We start from the raw sequence: 16536 nt of genomic DNA, 5'->3' as shown, positions 1-16536 counted from the left end.
GGGGCGCCCCTGCCCTTGTCATAGCCTCGCTGTGGCCTTAAGGAACCCTTGGCACCCACATGACTTTTTCCATCTGTGGCCACCGCACACCATCTTCCCAGAAGCTACTAGCTCAGTCGATTTCAGCTCAAAACAGATACACAGACAAACAGACAAAATGGTCAGACCAGGAAACCAAAAGAAGCAGACGCCGGAAATCGAGTCCTCCAAAAAGTCCAGACTTTTCCTGTGCTCCCAGCAGACGAGGCCCTGGCACACAGGCCCCGGGGGCTCCCTGGGGCTAGCGTTAGCTCCCAGGTGCTACCCGGAGGAGTGGCCGGGACCCAAAGACAAGGGTTGGGCCTGCAGGGCCTCACAGGGAGATGTACCAGTCAGCGGGCAGTTTCATTCCCGCGATGGTGGCAGGAGGAACATTGGCTAACAAGGAATGTCGACCAGGAGAGACGGCAGCAGTGGGGGTTTTCTGGAGCCGGACGGTCGAGGGAGTCACAGGAGCGGACGAGGGGGTCTGGCACACGCCAGGATCCTCTCAGGATCGGGCTCTGGGCTCGCAGTGGGGTGCGACCTCCAACACAGATAAATTCAGCAGTATCGTCCCATGACCGCCTCCTGATGTGTAGTGGCCGGAGCGCTCTGGGCACTCCTGTGAGCCTGCGGGGTGCGTGTGCGTGTGTGCGCGTGTGTGTGCGTGTGTGCACGCATGTCCGCTCGGTCTCTCTGCTGGTCCGGCTGTAGGTGCAGGTGCGCTTCCGTGCGTGCGTCTGTGCGCGCGCAGATGCGCGCACGTGTGCACGTGTGCGCGCGGGTAGCTCGGCCTCTATGTGGCGTGTGCTCCGGCTCAGGCCTGCTCCAGTCCCACATTCCTCCCGCTCCTTTGTGCTCTGTGCTACAGAAAATATTTGCGTTTCCACGACTCATAATTTTTCCTCCTCAATCGCTACCAGATGTGGGTCCTGTGGTCCCCGTCCCCATGGCAACGGAGGTTCCAGCAGCCGCGGTTCCCTTTTGTGGCGCCTGCACTGGGAGCTGGCGCTGCTGCAGGCGCGCGAGGGGGGGAGTGGCTGTCGGGCGGGGGGTTCCCGGCAGCTCCCTCCCCAGGCTGCTACCTAGGCGGTCCAAGGGGCTTCCTGGCCCGGGTGCCCCAGGCCACAGCATCTGCCCGCAGGGCGCCCGGTGGCAAGGCTGCTGCAGGAAGCTCTAGAGGCACCCCTGTTCCGTGAGGCGCCGACACAGAGGGGCTCCTGAAGTTCAGGGTCTCCAATGCCCAGAGGCTCTGGGGCAGGCCTGGTGGACGTGAGATGTGGGGCCTGAGCCCTCTGGTCGCCCCACACCGTGCTGATCCAGGCCAGGGAGTGTTTTACCTGCTGGAGCAGGGGTTGGGGGTCGGGGAACAACAGGGTGGGCACAGTGAGTCAGGGTGCCCAGCCACTGCCACCCGACCCACCGCCCTGCCCTCCACCACCCTCCTCCAGAGTGCCCTGCCCTCGCTGGCCTCTGCCCCTCCTGGCCAACGTTAAGGCTGTGTTCTCCGCCCGGCAGCCAGCATGGCCTGGTGCCGGAAGGAAGGGCTGAGGCTGTGGCTGGGCACGGGGCCATGGCTGGGAGGGTGCCCGGCTGGCTCGAGGGAAGCCGCGTGCCCGGGGACCAGGAGCCTGCCTTCCACGTGCGGCCCGACCAGGCCAGAGACGGGGACCACGGGCACGGGAGCCGCACCAGCGTCTCCGCTCAGCTGGCTCGGCCCCTGCACGGGTCAGCGACGTGGACCTCCAGGCGGCGTCCAGCCAGAGCACCAGAGGCTCGCCAGGTGAGACGCCTGAGCCGCCAGCGCTGGGCACACTCCGGCCGCTCCAGGGTCCGCAGGACGGCTGTGGGGAGGTGATGGGAGTGTCTTGGCTGAGTCTCCTGATGGAAAGAGCTGGCAGCGGGGGGTAAGGAAGAGGCCTGCCAGGCAGAGGTGGGTGATGGAGGAGCCCAGGTGGGCAGGGCCAGCGCACACCTAGAGAGGTGAGGTTCTGGAGCTCAGGAAGGTTACTTTCGAGGCCCTCCTGAGGGCCACAAGCCCTGAAGACATGGAACATGGGACCGCAGAAAGAAGGCCAGGACAGAGGGGACCAGCTGGGGCCGGGCAGTGGGGGGCTGCTTGCAGGCCCAGCCGGGGCTCGGGGGTCAGGCGTGCTCCCCCCTCCCCCCAGCTCCCGCGGCTGGCAAGGCCTGCGCCTGAGCGTTTCCGGCTGAGGACAGGGAGCCCATTGAGACAGACAGCGGGGCTCTGTGCACTGCCAGACGTGGCCCAGCTGGAGGCTGTGCCCCTGGCCTGCTGCCCCCTGGCCCCAGCCTCTGACCTGCCCCAGACACACCAAAGAGCTCAGAGCGCCAGGCGCACAGCACTGGGCCAGTGGGGCAGGCGCAGGGCAGGGGTAGCCACACACCCGCTCCTTCCTCGTAACCACCCATCTGTTCCTGCCCGCCTGCCCGGCACCACCAGCAGGGGGTGGGCCGAGCGGGTGCCCAGCACATTGGATAAAAAGACGAAGGCTGAGCAGATGGACAGGACTCATTTCTCACGTGGTCCTGGGGGACCACACCTGGGCTCCCAGACGCCACTTGGGTCATGGGGTGCCAGGTCTCTTGGGGTGACGTCCTTGTCAGAGGCCCAGCAGAGAGGAAGCAGGCAGACCATGGTGGGGGGGGGGAGGCACTTTATTCGGAAAGCTTTGGCCGAGCCCCTGCCAAGAGGAGCCCATCCTGGGGCCCCCGGGGGTGGGGGGTGGGAGCAGCCCTGCCGGGGGCCTATAAATACATCTCCTCAGGCCACTGGAGTCGCCCCTCGGATTCCCAGGCATATGGGGTGCTGGGAGGCCATCAAAACCAGCTCGACAGCGGAGGGGGCTGGGAAGGACTGGTGGGGGACAGCCAAGCCCCCTGAGGAGCAGAGACCAGCCCTCCTCCCCAGGCTCCTGTCAACCAGAGGCCCTGGGGCTCAGCCAGCGGAAGGAGCTTCCAGCCAGAGGCACCAGGCCTTGACCAGAGAGGCATCCAGGGTGGAAGTGCTTCTGGCCCCAGCCAGTGAGAAGGCAGCCCTGCCAAGGCACTCTGGGCCAGCGGGAGGTGTTCTCCAGACAGAGCCCTCCTGCCCCTGGCCTGGGAGAGCCCGGCGGGCAGACGGGAGCCCTCCGCAAGGAGGCCGTGGGAAGGGAGGGGTCAGCGAAGCGCCTGTCAGGCCTCAGCCACCGGATGGGGCTTCCTGCCGCAGTGAGCATGGTCCCGTCCAGGAGGGCCGCGGGGCCTGAATCAGCGAGACGCAGCCTCCCGCCAGGCGGCTCCAGACTGGGGCCCCCGCGGGAGACGCGGGGGCGCGGGGCGCGGGGTGCCAAGCAGCGCTGCTAAGCGGGGAAGTTGCAGGCCCACGGGGCACCCGTACTACAGCGTGGGTGCGCCCACCCGGCCCTGCTCGCCCGCCAGCTCCCGGCTCTTCTTGCGGGGCGGCTTCTGGATGGGGGTTTTCTTTCGAGGGGTGTCGGATCCGGGCGCGCCGGCTGCCGCCTTTTCGGGCCCCAGGGCCTCAGGCGCAGGGGACGCGCGGGCCGGAGAAGAGGGAGGCGCGGAGCGCTTGGCCTTTTGCGGAGGCGCCGGCTTCTCTCGGGGGCCCTGCATGCCCGGGGGCCCCTCGGCGCGGCCCAGGCTGCGAGTCTTGTCGCGCAGCTCGGCGGCCAGCATGGAGGCGGCCTCCGGCGCGCTGCGCGGGGGCCCGCCAGCGTCCGCGGGCTCTGGGAGGCCCGGGCCGCGGCTCCGAGCCCGAGCCCGAGGCGGGGAGGGTGCCGCGAGGGCCGGCCCCTCCTCTGCCAGCCCGGGGGGCCGCGCCGACGTGTCGCTGGGCGTCCGTTTCCTCTTGCTGGGGCTGGGAGCGGCCTCGGGGCCCGCGGGTGGAGGCGAGGGCGCGGGGGCGGCGGCGGCGGTGGCCCCAGCACCCTGCTTGCCATGGACCCAGGACACCTTGGGTTTGGTGGCGGGGTCGGGTGGCGGCGGCTTCCGGCGCTCGGGCGATGGCGAAAGCGACAGGCCTCGGGCCTCGTCTCGGACCCGGGCCGGCCGGGCCTCGCGCCGGGCCACGCGCGCATACAGCGCCCCTCCGGGCCCGTCGCCGCTCGACGCGGACCGCTCGCTGTCGGAGGACGCGGGGAGGGGCGCCGCCTCCTCCGCGGGCGTGGTCACCGGCGCCGCGGCGGGGGCCTCCGAATCCCGGCTCTCGGCGGCCGCCTCTGGCCAGGGAAGAGCGCGCCGGTCACCGCCCGCGCGAAAAGCTCGGCCCTCCAGCCTCCAGGCGCGAGCCACCGCCAGCGCCCCCTCCCGTCCTCCTCCCGCCCCACTGGCGCTCAGGCGTCCTGGCATCCAGACAGGACTGGCACGCTCCCCGCGCTGACCGCAGACTTGGAGCCCCTGGGCAGGACGAGGGGCTCCTTCCTGGGCCGCAGCTCCACCTTGGCCCCGAACCGCTTCCGCACCCCATTCCCGGCCTCGGGGCCACCATCGCCACATCTGACCCTCGATTCCTTATCCTTCCTTAGGAGCAATGCCTTCCAAGGCTCAGGGTCACCTGGCCACCTGCCCAGAGTCATTCACGGGGACGGTAGCAGGAGGAGAGGGGCCAGAAGCCCAGAAAGTGAGCCTGCTTCCTGACGTTTGTGAGCCAAGGCTTCCCCTCAAAGTGTGCCTCCAGACCCGGAAGACTCCCTTTCCCGTCTCCTCTTGCCAGCTCCTCCCCCAGCCCAGAAACCTCTCTTTGCCTGGTCTCCCCAGATGTGAACCCAACTGTGGCTACCTCCCCAGACCCCCAGCCAAGTCTGGGGCTGGGCAGCACAGAAGCCTGACCTGCAGCCTCAGCTGTGTGTCCCCCACCCCTAGCTAACAGCATCACCAGCCCTTCCTCCCTGTTCCTCCGAGCCGAGATCTTTTCAGCGAGAACCCTTCGCTGGGTCAGAGCGAGAGGGGTCCTCACCCCAAGGAGGCGAACTCACCCTCGTGGGGTACACAGTACACGGGGCCTTCATCCGTGGTATCAAAGGAGGAGAAGGAGGCCCGGGAGGACCATGATGGTGAGGGCTGCTCCAGCCCCGAGGGCGGCTCCAGGAAGCTGCAGTTGAGTGTGTTGTCCAGGTCGTGATGGGCCACTGGGGAGGAGGGAGGCACAGCTGCCAGGGGCCCTGCCTTGCCCGAGCCAGGGCCCTCACCAGCCCTCCTGCCGCAGTGAGGTAGGGACCCAACCAGCCATACCCCAAGACTCTGAGTAGGACAGGCAACTCAACAGGCCTCTCCCAGCAGCCAGGGAGCTGACCGAGGTCAGGCCGAAAGTTGTGAAGAGGGAGCACCTGGCTGGGAGACGCCATCAGGCCCTCCAGGCCATGCTTCAGACCCTGCCCTGCGGCAGTTTCTGAGAGCAAACACGCAGTGGAGAGGCCACCCTTTGGCTCAGCCCACCTCAGCAGGCTGCCACCCCCAGGCACAGCCTCCACAGATGTAGACCCCGCCAACAGAGAATCCCAGAGGCTGGCCAGCCTGTCCCCCTCGCACAAACAGGAGGTGGGCTCCAGCCCCTACACCTGTGTCCGTAGACCCCACCATGCTGAGTGGGCCCAGCGTGGCTTTTCTCAGCTGTCTCCACCTTTACCTCCCAGGAGCCTTCATCACCTCGTCCCCTTCATCTTTGGAAACAAGTGGGAAAGACACAGAGAGCTTCCACCCCGGTGTGAATCAGTGCAGACAGAGAAGAGAAAATGGCCTGCCCTGCAACCAGGCAGCTGACCCGTCCTGACAGCGGTGGGGGCCCAGGGGTCAGCCTGCCCTCTTTCCAGGGAAGACCCTGGCACTTCCAGAAGTCTGGGCCAGGGGCGGGGGCTTCTTGCGGCAGGGCATTCCCACGCACAGGTCCCGCGTCCACCTGCGGCTCCGCACCAGGACAGACGGTGCGTTCACTCCCGCAGACTGCGGGGCGACGGGACGTCCAGGCCATCCCTGCCTTCCTCCCGGGCTCCCCCGTATCCGCGAGCTCTCTTTCCTCGACCTGGGCGCACCTCCCCTCGCCCCTCCCATGGACAATCCAGGCCCCGCCGTTCCTATACTGACCCGGTCACGCCCACTTCCCGGCAGCCGCCTGCGTCGGGGGTGTTCCCCGGTCATCCTTACCTACGACCTTGGGCAGCTTCTGCCTGCGGAGCGGGATCCGGGGTAGCTTCATGCTGATACGACTGAAGCGTCCGCACAGGCGCTGCGGCGCCTTCTTCCTCCCCAGCGAGAGCTCCCTGCGGGGGCGGGGCCTGAGCGAAGGGGGCGGGACCGTGCCTTGGCCGGAGGGGCGGGGCAAGCCAGCGGGTGCCCACCCACGGGGCGGGGCCTGGCGGCGGGGCGGGGCCTACAGTGTACGCGGCCCCTCGGGGCGGGGCCTGACCGAAGGGGGCGGGGCCGGGGCTAGGTCTGCACCTAGCCGCAGACCGCGCACGACGCGCGCGGGGCTAAGGCCCGGCCGCGAAGCCTCACCCGCGCGCTGGGTCCTTGCCGCGGCAGGCGCAGCAGCAGCCGAGCAGCGAGAGCAGCAGGCCGAGGAGCAGGGCGAGCAGCGCTCCCGCGCCCATCACGCCCTTGCGCTGGTTGGTCTCTGTGGGGAGCGCCCGATCAGAGCGGGGGCCAGCGACCCCCGCGCCCCCTCCCGGGGGCCCCTACCCACTCACCCAGGCGGCAGGCACCGGTGACCGGGTCGCACGAGTCCTCGTGGCAGCTGCAGGCCTGGGCGCAGTCCACGCCGTGGAGCCCGGGCGGGCAGGTCAGGTTACAGCTAAGGGAGCGGGAGGTCAGGGAGGCGGGCGGGGTCTGGGGGCGCCGCCGAGCTACCCCACGAAACGCCTCCCGCGCTCGACCCCGCGGCCGGCCAGCCCCGCGTTCCCTGGCTCCACTCTCTAGGGACAGCGGCCACCCCCACCTCCAGCACGTCCTGGGCGATCAGTGTTTTGGAAATGCATAGGTGCACTCCAGCGCCGGGGAGTCTGAGGGCCCGGCCGAGATCACTGTCCGCGGTGCCCACTTCGGGGGCTGACTCTTGTGTACAGGGAAGAGAGGCTGCCGGACCAGATCCGTGGGTGAACGTGGAGGTCCCTGCTCACTTCATATCATCAGCTCAGGGGAGCCCACTGAACACAGGCTGACCTGGCCGCCAGATCCGGCTCGAACGCCGGCTCCACACCAGGGCAGGAAACTGCCCCCCAAGACCCCCTGGTCGCTCCCTAGCTGGCTGAGGGCCAAGCCTGGGTCCCGCCTGGTCGCCAATACAGCAGAACCTGGGGTCTAGCTGGAGCCCTGTGCCGGATACTGACTCCTCAGACCTCTCGTCCCGGGGCACTCACTGGGGCCCACGGACGCCCGGGCTGCAGAGGCACCGTCCGGACTGGAAGTCGCAGTGGCCGCTCCCGCAGTCGGCGCACACGAACGCGCAGTCCTCGCCGTACGTACCATTGCTGCACTTGGTCTCACACCTCGGGACGCGGGGGAGGGGGCGTCAGAGGGGGCAGGGCCAAGGACCCTGCAGCGCTCAGAGCGCCACGCGGAGGGCGGTCGGGACAGGGAGGGCGGCGGGGGCTGCGTGTCCGGGGCGCACGCACGTCGCTCACCGGTCGCCGATCCAGCCCGCGTTGCAGCGCGCGCACTTGCCGGTCACGTGGTTGCAGGCGTGCCCGTCGCGACACGGCGGGCATCGGCGGCCGCAGCCCTCGCCGTAGAAGCCGGCGGCGCACGGCTGGTCGCACTTGGTGCCGTTCCAGCCGGGCTCGCACGTCAGGCAGCGGCCCTCGGCCACGGTGCACGGCTGCTGGCCCTTGCACTGGCCGCATCTGGGGAAGGGGCGGGAGGCTAGGCGGGGCCCGACCGCCGCACTCCCGCCCCCTCGGCTGCCTGCCCCTCCCTCCCTTCCCTGGGCGGGCGCCGCGCTTACCGGCGGCGGCAGCCCAGGCCGTAGAAGCCGGCGGGGCACGGCTCCCGGCAGTACTTGCCCCTGTAGCCGGGCTCGCACGCGCACGTGCCGTCCACCGGGTGGCAGCGGCCGCGGAAGCACTGGCAGTAGCGCTCGCAGCGCGCGCCGAACGTGCGCTCCCGGCACTGGCAGCGGCCGCTCTGCTGCTCGCACGGCGACGCGCTGCAGGCGCACTGGTTGTTGCAGCTGCGGCCCCACCAGCCCGCGCGGCACAGGCACGCGCCCGTCTGCGGGTCGCAGCGCGACGTGGCGCTGCAGTAGCACGCGCTGGCGCACTGCGGGCCCCACCAGCCGGGCTCGCAGCGACACGCGCCGCTCCGCGGGTGGCACGCGCCGTGCTGGCACTGGCACGCATGCTCGCAGCGTGCGCCCCAGCGCCGCGCGTGACACGTACACTGGCCCGTCACGTCCTCGCACTGCCCGTGCGGGTGGCAGACGCAGAGCTCCTTGCAGTCGGGACCCCAGAACTGGCGCGGGCACTCTGCAGGGGCGGAGACGGGGACAGGCCCGGGCGCTGGCGAGGGAGCCTGCGGGCTTCCCGCCGGCGCCCCGCCCCCGATCCAGGCCCCGCCCCTCACCGCCCCGCCTCCCGCCCGGCCCCGCCCCTCTGGGACCCCGCCCCCAGCGCCCCGAGCCCGCCCGGATCCGCTCACTGGTGTCGCAGTTGGCCCCGAAATAGCCATGGCGGCAGCGGCACTCGCCGGGTCGCACGCACACCTCGTTCTCCGAGCACGTGGAGTTGCCTTCGCACACAGCTGCGGACGAGACGGGCCGAGGTGTCCCCAGTCCAGCCGCCGCACTCGTCTCTCTGTGCACTCCCGCCCCAGCCCCCGGCCCCGATCCCAGGGTGACCCACTCACCGATCCCGCACTCGTCCCCCTGCTGTCTCCAGCCGGCGCAGCACGTGAGCTCCTGGGAGCTGCAGGCAGAGACTGGCGCCTGAGTCTGAGCCCCTCGCGCTGGGACCCCCCCCACCCCCAGCAATCCCCACCTTGCCCCAGGGAGGTGATTATCGGAGGCGCTGCAGTAGGTTCGGGGGACTCGAGTAAGTCACGAATTTCAGCCATCCAGACCAAACCCTGGGAGGCGGCAGAGAGCAGACCCCCTCCAAGAGTTCCCCAGCTCCCTCTACTTGCTCTCCTGATCTGTGCCCTCTTCCCCTATCTGCTGGGCCTGAAAAGAGACCCCAGGCGTCCGAGGAGGGGCAGTGGTGAGGTGGGGGTGGGGCAAAAGTCTCTGGGCCTCCAGGACCTGCTCCAGGCTAGGGCACCCCGGGGTGGGGCGGAGTCTGGCCCGATGGGTGTCAAGGGTTCAGACCCAGACAGTGCCAGGACTGGCTGGGTCAGGCAGCACATCAGGGTGCCCTGTTGGGGCTAAGACAGGCAGCCTCTGAGCGAGGTGGGCTAGGCGAGGGGTCTGCTCGGGCAGGGGACACCCAGGGAGTCTGTCCAGGTGAGGAGAGTGCAAGTGAGGGCTGCAGAGCACCAGGGCGAGACTCGGGCTAGAGGAAGGCCACGCTGGAACGTCCTCTCTGTGCAATTTCATGAAACCTCAATTTTATTTGGCTTTTCCAAGGTACAGTAGGAGATAAGAGCTTCCTAAGTGTCCCATGTCGGGGTGGTGCAGCCTCCTGAGCCCTGGCCTGATGGGGTGGGCAGACACAGAGGTTCGGTGGCCCTGCCCAAGTGAAGCTATGGCCCCTGGCGAGGGTCATGAGGGCTGAGGTGGGGTGTGCCCACGCTGCGGGCAAAGGAGGTCGAGAAGGAACAGACACTCACACTGCAGGTCTGTGGGGTCTCAGATCCTAAAGGCACACGGCCTCCGTCCAACCTCAGAACAAAGGAGAGGGTCTCTCAGGGAGGATGGGAACCCATAACTGGCAGGTGTTGGTGGAGGAGGTGGGAGGGGCTTGATGGCCCTGGTGGGTGGGGTTCAGGGAAAGGAAAGGCTGAGCTGCCCCTTAGCAGCCCCTCAGAAGATGCCCTCCATGTTCCCAGCTTGAGATGATCACTAAACCCCAGGTGGCACCCAGGACCCCAAGGGAGTCCCCTCTCCCAGAAAGGGCTGGATTCTCCTTTGGGCTAAAGATAATGGGACCTGGGGAACAAGACCCATAAAACCCCAAACTTCAAGGAATGGTCCAGCTTATTTTCCACAAATAAAACTGGAAACCAGAGACAGGAACACTCAACAGGCCTGGCTTTTCCTGACCCCCAGTGTCCCCACCCACCCAGCCCGGCACTGCCCTGGGGCTGCGAGGAGCACCTCTGCGGGGAGACCCATCACCCCCTGCCTCTGCCTCTTCTGCCGGCTCTCTGGATGGAGAGCCTCTGGAACTGGTCCTTCTGCAGGCGACCCCACCAGAATGGCCTGCTGGGACAGCCTGGGAATACTGCCCGCCTTCCGTCCCGGATGGCCTGGCTTCCTTGCTCTGTGACCAGCTTGGGAGCCTGGCCTTAGGGCCACAGGAAGGTGCATTGGATGTCTGGGTCTGCCACTTGCTGTGTGGGCACAGAACTTAACCTCTCTGGGCGCCAGCCACTATATCTGTACAATGGGTGCCCATAGGCTTAGCAGGAAGATTAAGAGAGTGAGACGTCTCCAGCTTTTGGCACACACACACACACACAAAAAAACAAAAAAAAGTCACCCAGGAAATTTCCTGGTAACTCAGCCGGTAAAGAATTTGCCTGCCGTGAAGGAGACCCCGGCCCAATTCCTGGGTTGGAAGATCCCCTGAAGGAGGGCATAGCAACCCACTCTAGTATTCTTGCCCGGAGAATCCCAGGGACAGAGGAGCCTGGCAGGCTGCAGTCCATGGGGTCGCAAAGAGTCGGACACGACTGAGCGACTGAGCACAGCTCAAGAACTCACCCAAGGCTGCTGTGCGCACTTCAGCCCATGCTGAATAGGCCCCAGAAAGCTCCCCCAGCGTGGCTGGCACCCAGGCCCCACCCAACAGAGCTAAGAACCCCACCCGCGGGCGGGCCAAAGCCCGTGTAGAGGGCAAGCCTGTGGGGCCTCTCCTCCTAGACAGGAGGCAGGAAAGGCTGGGACGGACTGGCAGCCTGGCTGTCTCAGATCTAATGAAAGTGAGAGGTCAAGAGAGGGGGCCGGGGACAGGGCAGCTCCGACATCGGGCGGGACCCTGGGTGTCAGTCCAGGCCCCGCAGCAAGCAGGCGGTGCCCCGCCACGGAGAGCGGTCCCTGCAGCTGCAGCTGTGCTGATTTAGACCTTGATCTTGAACCCGCCCAAGCGCACTGCCCACTCACTGTGCCAGTGTCTGTCCTGCCCTCTGCCCCCACACCCCCCAGGACTCCGCAATGGCCCTGCTCTCCTCCCGTCCCACCATGGGCACCCCCTCCTCTGTGCCCCCTGCTCTGCCCACGCTGGCTCCCTCACGAGGCTCCTCGAGTCCCAGCAAGACACTGGCAATGCCCTGGAGGCCTCCTCCGTGTGGGCCCCCACCCCAAGGTGACTCTATCTCAGGGTAAGGCCTGTCTTTCCAGGCTGAAAGGCTGGGGCCCCGGGCCCTCCCAGAGACGATGCACAAAGAAAGCCCCGGCTCGACCTTCCAAAGTGGACCCAGGAGGGACAGGCCACTTGTCCCCTGCCCCCTCACCCCCACCTCATCCTGCCTGCTTCTCTCCCACCTTCTGCTCTCCTGCCCCAGGGTTTCCAGGGCCTCAGTCTTCTCAGGAGTGGGCAAGAGCTCGAGTGGTCTCTCCTCCATCATCCCCGTCCCAGCCACCCGGGACCCTTCTGCGCTTCCAACAGGCCCTCAGCATGCAGGGCCTGCCCTCCCCAGGCCCCTCTCACTCATCACCTCCGGTTGGGTCTCCCGGCTGAATACCTCCTCCCTGGCCCTTGCCAGATGGCAGATGACTTGTGGTAAGTGTCCCACCCTACACACACACACACGCACACACATGCGCGCTCACACACACACACATGCACACACATGCGTGCTCACACACACACACACACGGGACAGCTGTGCCCTGGCACTGCCGGGTCCGCACACACAGAGCCTCTGGGGTTTTACTGACAGAGATGGTCCCCTCCGTGGTCCTCCTGCCTCCAGGCAGAGGCAATAGCTAGTGGAGCTTTGAAAGGATGGTCCAGACCCTGGGGAGGGAGGCGGGGCCCCCAGTGGCGCTGGTTCCCATTAACCAGCTCCACAGAGGACCAGGGTCATCCCCCCTCCCTCCCCTCCACGAGGCGGGTGCCACCCCTGACCCCATTTGTCAGGAGCAGGGCCTAGCCTAAAGAGCTTAAGCGATGTGCCCGAGGCCACTCGGATGCGGAGGCCTGGGGATCTGAAACCCAGCCCAGGCTCCCGGCAACTGGAACGGGCCGCCCGATGGGGAGGTCCGGGGCGGGGGAGCGCGGCCGGCCGGCCCTCGCATCCCCCGGTAGGGACCCCCACGGGGAAGGAGAGCTGAGGCAAGGCACAGGCCGGCGGCGATCGCGCCCTCCCCCCTTCCAGGCAGCCCCGCCCGCCGCCGCCGCCACATTCCTGGGGCCGGGGAGGCCCGGGAGGCCCGGGAGGCGGCGGCGGCGTCGATGTGAAGCAGATGGCGGGCCAGGCCGGCCCCCGCCCCGGAGGCGGGGCTGGCAGCGGGGAGGGGTCTGCGCGCCTCGGGATGCGAGCTCGGAAACCCCGCGCGGCCCCTCGCAGCCCCTTGTCTGCGGCGACCGCCCTGCCCCCGGACGCAGCCTCCCTGGGCCCTGCGGCCCCGGGCGCCCCGACTGCCGGGGGCCCGTGGCCGCCTCTCCAGACGCCCGCCCGGCGCCTCCCGCCCGCGCCAGAGCACCCGCACACGCCGGCTCCCCGCCGCGCGGAGATGCCCTTGACCTCGCAGTGGCCGCTGACAGGCCAACCGGGCCCTCCGACCCCGGCGCACCCCCGGCTTCTGGCCCGCGCTCTTGGTCCTCCGTGCGGCCCCCGTTCCCCGCCCCCCACAAGTCCTGTCCTCGCCCGGCCCACACGGGCTTCCCTAGCCGGCTCCTGGGGCACCCGCATCCCACCCGGGAGGGTCCGCATCCTCCCGAGGCCGGCGCCCGCCCTTGTCCTGTCCCGGCTCCCGGCCCACTCGGAGCGCAGGCTCCTCGACGCCCTGCTCCGTGACCACCCTCTTCCCACCCACGTCCGCTCTTCCTAAAACGCCAGTCTGTGCTCCCCACTCGCCTGGAGACCTCCCCGGCTCCCCCCGCGCAGGGAGGCGGCCGCCGCGGGCCTCTCGGCCTCCCTCCCTCCCGGCTCCGGCCACACTCGCCTGCCCGGGCCCTGGCACATGCCCCGCCATGGGCTCGGAATGCGCCTCCCGTCTTCTTACGGCCCTCCCAACCCGGCCCAAGGGTCTGAAATCTCGGGCCCCGTGTGTCTGCCCTCCCGGCGCCCGATGCCCTCCGCTCTCCTCTCGCCCGAGGTATCCTCGGACGCGCCGTCGTGGCCCGGCGCCCGGGCTCAGGCTCGGCCTGGAGCGGAGCCGGGGTCGGGGAGGGCAGCCCGAGGGGCCCGCGCGTTCGGCGCAGGGCGGTCCCCGGCGCCCCCTCCCCTGTCCCGGCCCCGGGCGTCCCCTCCGGCCCCCTCCCCCAGCCCGGCCGGCTCCTACCCGGGTGCGCGGCACACGTTGCGGCCGCGCGGGCTCAGCTCCTGGGGCGCCGCGGGGCCGGGCAGCGGCCAGAGCAGCAGCAGCAGCAGCGACGGCCCCCCGGCTCCCCGGCGCCGCGCCGGCCCGGCCCCCCCGGGGCCCTGCGCCCTCCATGCGGCGCGGGGCAGGCGCGGGGTGGGCGCGGGCGCGGGTGCGGCCGCTGCGAGAGCGGCCGGAAGCGGAGTGCACAGCCGGGCGGGGGGCGGCAGGAGGGGCGCCGGGCCGGGCAGGAAATTCCACATCGGCTCCCTGATCCCGGGCCAGCCGCGGCCGGCCAGGCGGCAGCGCCCGCCCCGCGCGCCAGACCCCACCCTCCGGCCGTGCCGCCGCCCCTCCGCGCGGCCCCCGCCCCCAGGCGGCCGCGCGCAAACTTGGGGCGAACTTGGAAGGGGCCCGCGGGCGGAATCCCCGGCCGCCGCGCCTTTCGCTCCCTCCCCAGACACCCACCCGAGAAGCGGCCCGTGCGCGCTCCCGACGAGGCCCGGCCCCGGGGCGGCGGGAGGCGGGTGGGCGCCAGGCGCGGCGCGAAAGCTCCCTGGCCAGCGGCGCCTCGGGACCGCAGGTCAAGGCCGCAAGCCGGCCTCTGCCCCCGCGGCGAGGCCCTCCCGCGCCTGGCGGTGCGGTCAGCGCCTTCCGAACCGGGCGCAGTCAAAGCCTGCAGAGACGGCGGCGCCCGATGCTTGAGGCCTTGGGTAGGCTGGGTATGGACCAGAGGCCTGGGCGAAGGGGCCCTGTAGGGACAGACGGGAGCGCTGCCCGCAGTAGAATGCCCCGTGCCGGCTCTGAGAGATCCTGGAGGTGAAGGCAGGCGGCAGAGGCTGCGGGGGCAGCGGTGGGGGCAGCCAGGGCCGCAACCCCTGCCTACAAGCCCTTGTCGAGGTGAGAAGGTGCGCTAGGAGCCTGGGAGAGGGATTCTGCTTGAGAGGCCGTTGGTCCCAGAGGGTTTCCAGAAGGTGGAGCCACTCCCGGAGGCCCAAGGCTCCTAAATCCAGAGTGGGGCAGGGGCAGCAGAGAGAGGGGGTGTGTGGGGCCTGGGGACCTGGAGGAACAGGGCAGCAGAGGGGTCAGAGCCAGCTCCAGGCCCGAGGAGCAGGGAGGGCAGGCAGGCCTGGGGAGGGGACGGCAGCGGGGCGGCCAGCTCCCAGCAGAGCTGAGCTGGGCCTCTGGGGACCTGAGCCAGAGGCAGGGCCAGGGTGGGGGGCGGGCTACGTGCGGGCTCCCCCAGGAGGGCTCCTGCCTGTCATGTGAGGGTCCATCAAGGAGGGGGCCTGGTCAGAGGCCCCGACGGGCCCAAGGCTGTGGGCACTGCTGGGCTGCCAACAGACTGGGTGCGAGGGAGCCCCGGGGGTTTGGGGCCCCCTCCGCCAGCCGAGCTGGTGCAGGATGGGGGCGGCCTCAGGCAGGGTGGCGGGGAAGTCGAACTCCTGCGGTCACGAACGCAAACACTTCTCTGGGGCAAGTCAACAGGCCAACCACTTCCGGGCAGCCCTGCAGGGCACGGCCAGATCTCCCAGGGCCCCAGCCCCTCCCATGGAACCCCCACTGGCTGCCCTCTAGGGTGGCCAGCAGAGGTCCGTGCGGCTGCTCTGTCCGCCCTGCTCCTGGCTCTGTAACCCTGACCTCAGACTCCATCACCTCCCCGACCCCCTCCAGCCCCAGAGCTCCTTCGGGTCCCAGCTCTGTGACAGGCACCTCAGGACTGTCTGAATGCAACTCTCTGCCCGGCCCTGGCCGTGTGCCACCTGTGTCTGCTGCCCGCAGGACAGGACCATCCTCAGCCTTGTCTCAGGCCCACCTCGTGCCTGATGGCGAGTTTCCCGGCCCCACCCACGCCCCCGCCGGGAGCCTGGGTACAGGCGGAGTGGGGGGCTGTCCGTCTGCCTGGCCTGTGCCAGGTGGATACCAAAATGAGGGCGCACCCACACGACTGGCCAGCACAGAGGCCAATAGTGGAGGCCCAGAGCCTGGGCCTGGCGGGGGTGGCTCCTGGAGGAGGCCAACTTTGAAGGGAGAGAGTAGCCTGGAGGCTCGAGTGCAGCCGGAGAGCCTGCCCAGCTGGCAAGGGCTGCCTGGGCTCAGGGAGGAGGGGGCGGGCTGCTGGCTGTGGGCCAATGCTGCACTGCTCCACGACAGGGCCCGGCTATGGCCTGGGTCTTAGGAACCCTTCCAGGCCTCACATCTACCCTGCCCCATGCCCTGGGGTCCTCACAGACCCCTCTCCACCCCCTGCAGACCAGAGACCTCTCGCAGCCAGGCCTTGGTGCCTGGCTGGGGCGACAGCTGGGGCAGGCCCGGACACTCTGGGGCAGGACGGACGTCTTGGCCCTTCTTCACAGAAACCTCCGAGGTCTGCAGGGTGGTGGCAGACACAGAAACAGGGGCCCCCACTCTGAGCTCATGGTCCCACACCTCACCCTTGGGAGTCAGAGAATGACCCTGGACAAGTGGCCGTCCTGTCCCATGGGAAAGGACCACCAGGGTCAAGGCCGGGCTCGCTGCCTGGCCTGAAGTGTTAAGCGCATGGTGTCATGTGGGGTGAGGCGTGGGGACAAAGGCACAGCCCCAGAGCGGTGGGGGTCTGCAGGAGTGGGTAAGAGGACCCCACAGGAGCGGACGGTGTTCTGGTGCAGGTTGGGCAGTGTGGAAAATGGCATTGGAACCCGCACCTGCGGGTCCCCCCCACTCAGGAGGGTCCTTGAAGCTTACCTGGAGGAAATGCAGAAGCCCCTCCGCAGGACGCGCTCAGATGCAGGAGACAGGTGCCCCCCGAGGCTCTCACGCCCTCCCTCCCCAGGTGCTGAGCTTCCCTTGGCGCCAAGACGGCTACCGGAACCTTGGTTCACAGGAGAGGTCCACAGTGGGAG

General features: G+C 68.9%; 1 protein-coding gene across 1 annotated transcript; it reads right to left on the bottom strand.

Annotated features, from left to right (window-relative positions):
- Nucleotides 1–2683: 2683 nt before the first annotated feature.
- On the bottom strand, nt 2684–16326 carry SCARF2 (scavenger receptor class F member 2). Its single transcript, XM_018044799.1, has 14 exons — nt 16177–16326; nt 15882–16021; nt 14120–14403; nt 13634–13832; nt 8875–8933; nt 8668–8769; nt 7976–8495; nt 7656–7874; nt 7392–7520; nt 6723–6826; nt 6532–6649; nt 6181–6296; nt 5016–5168; nt 2684–4259 (listed from the first exon to the last, which is right to left on the bottom strand). Exons 1-14 carry the CDS (start codon nt 16324–16326, stop codon nt 3421–3423), a joined length of 3132 nt encoding a protein of 1043 aa, XP_017900288.1. The 3' UTR covers nt 2684–3420.
- Between the last annotated feature and the right edge of the window lie 210 nt (nt 16327–16536).

Source organism: Capra hircus, unplaced genomic scaffold, assembly GCF_001704415.2.
Source record: "Capra hircus breed San Clemente unplaced genomic scaffold, ASM170441v1, whole genome shotgun sequence".
NCBI lineage: Eukaryota > Metazoa > Chordata > Mammalia > Artiodactyla > Bovidae > Capra > Capra hircus.
The sequence above is the reverse complement of the archived record's forward strand: the minus strand, read 5'-3'. Positions and strand labels throughout refer to the sequence as shown.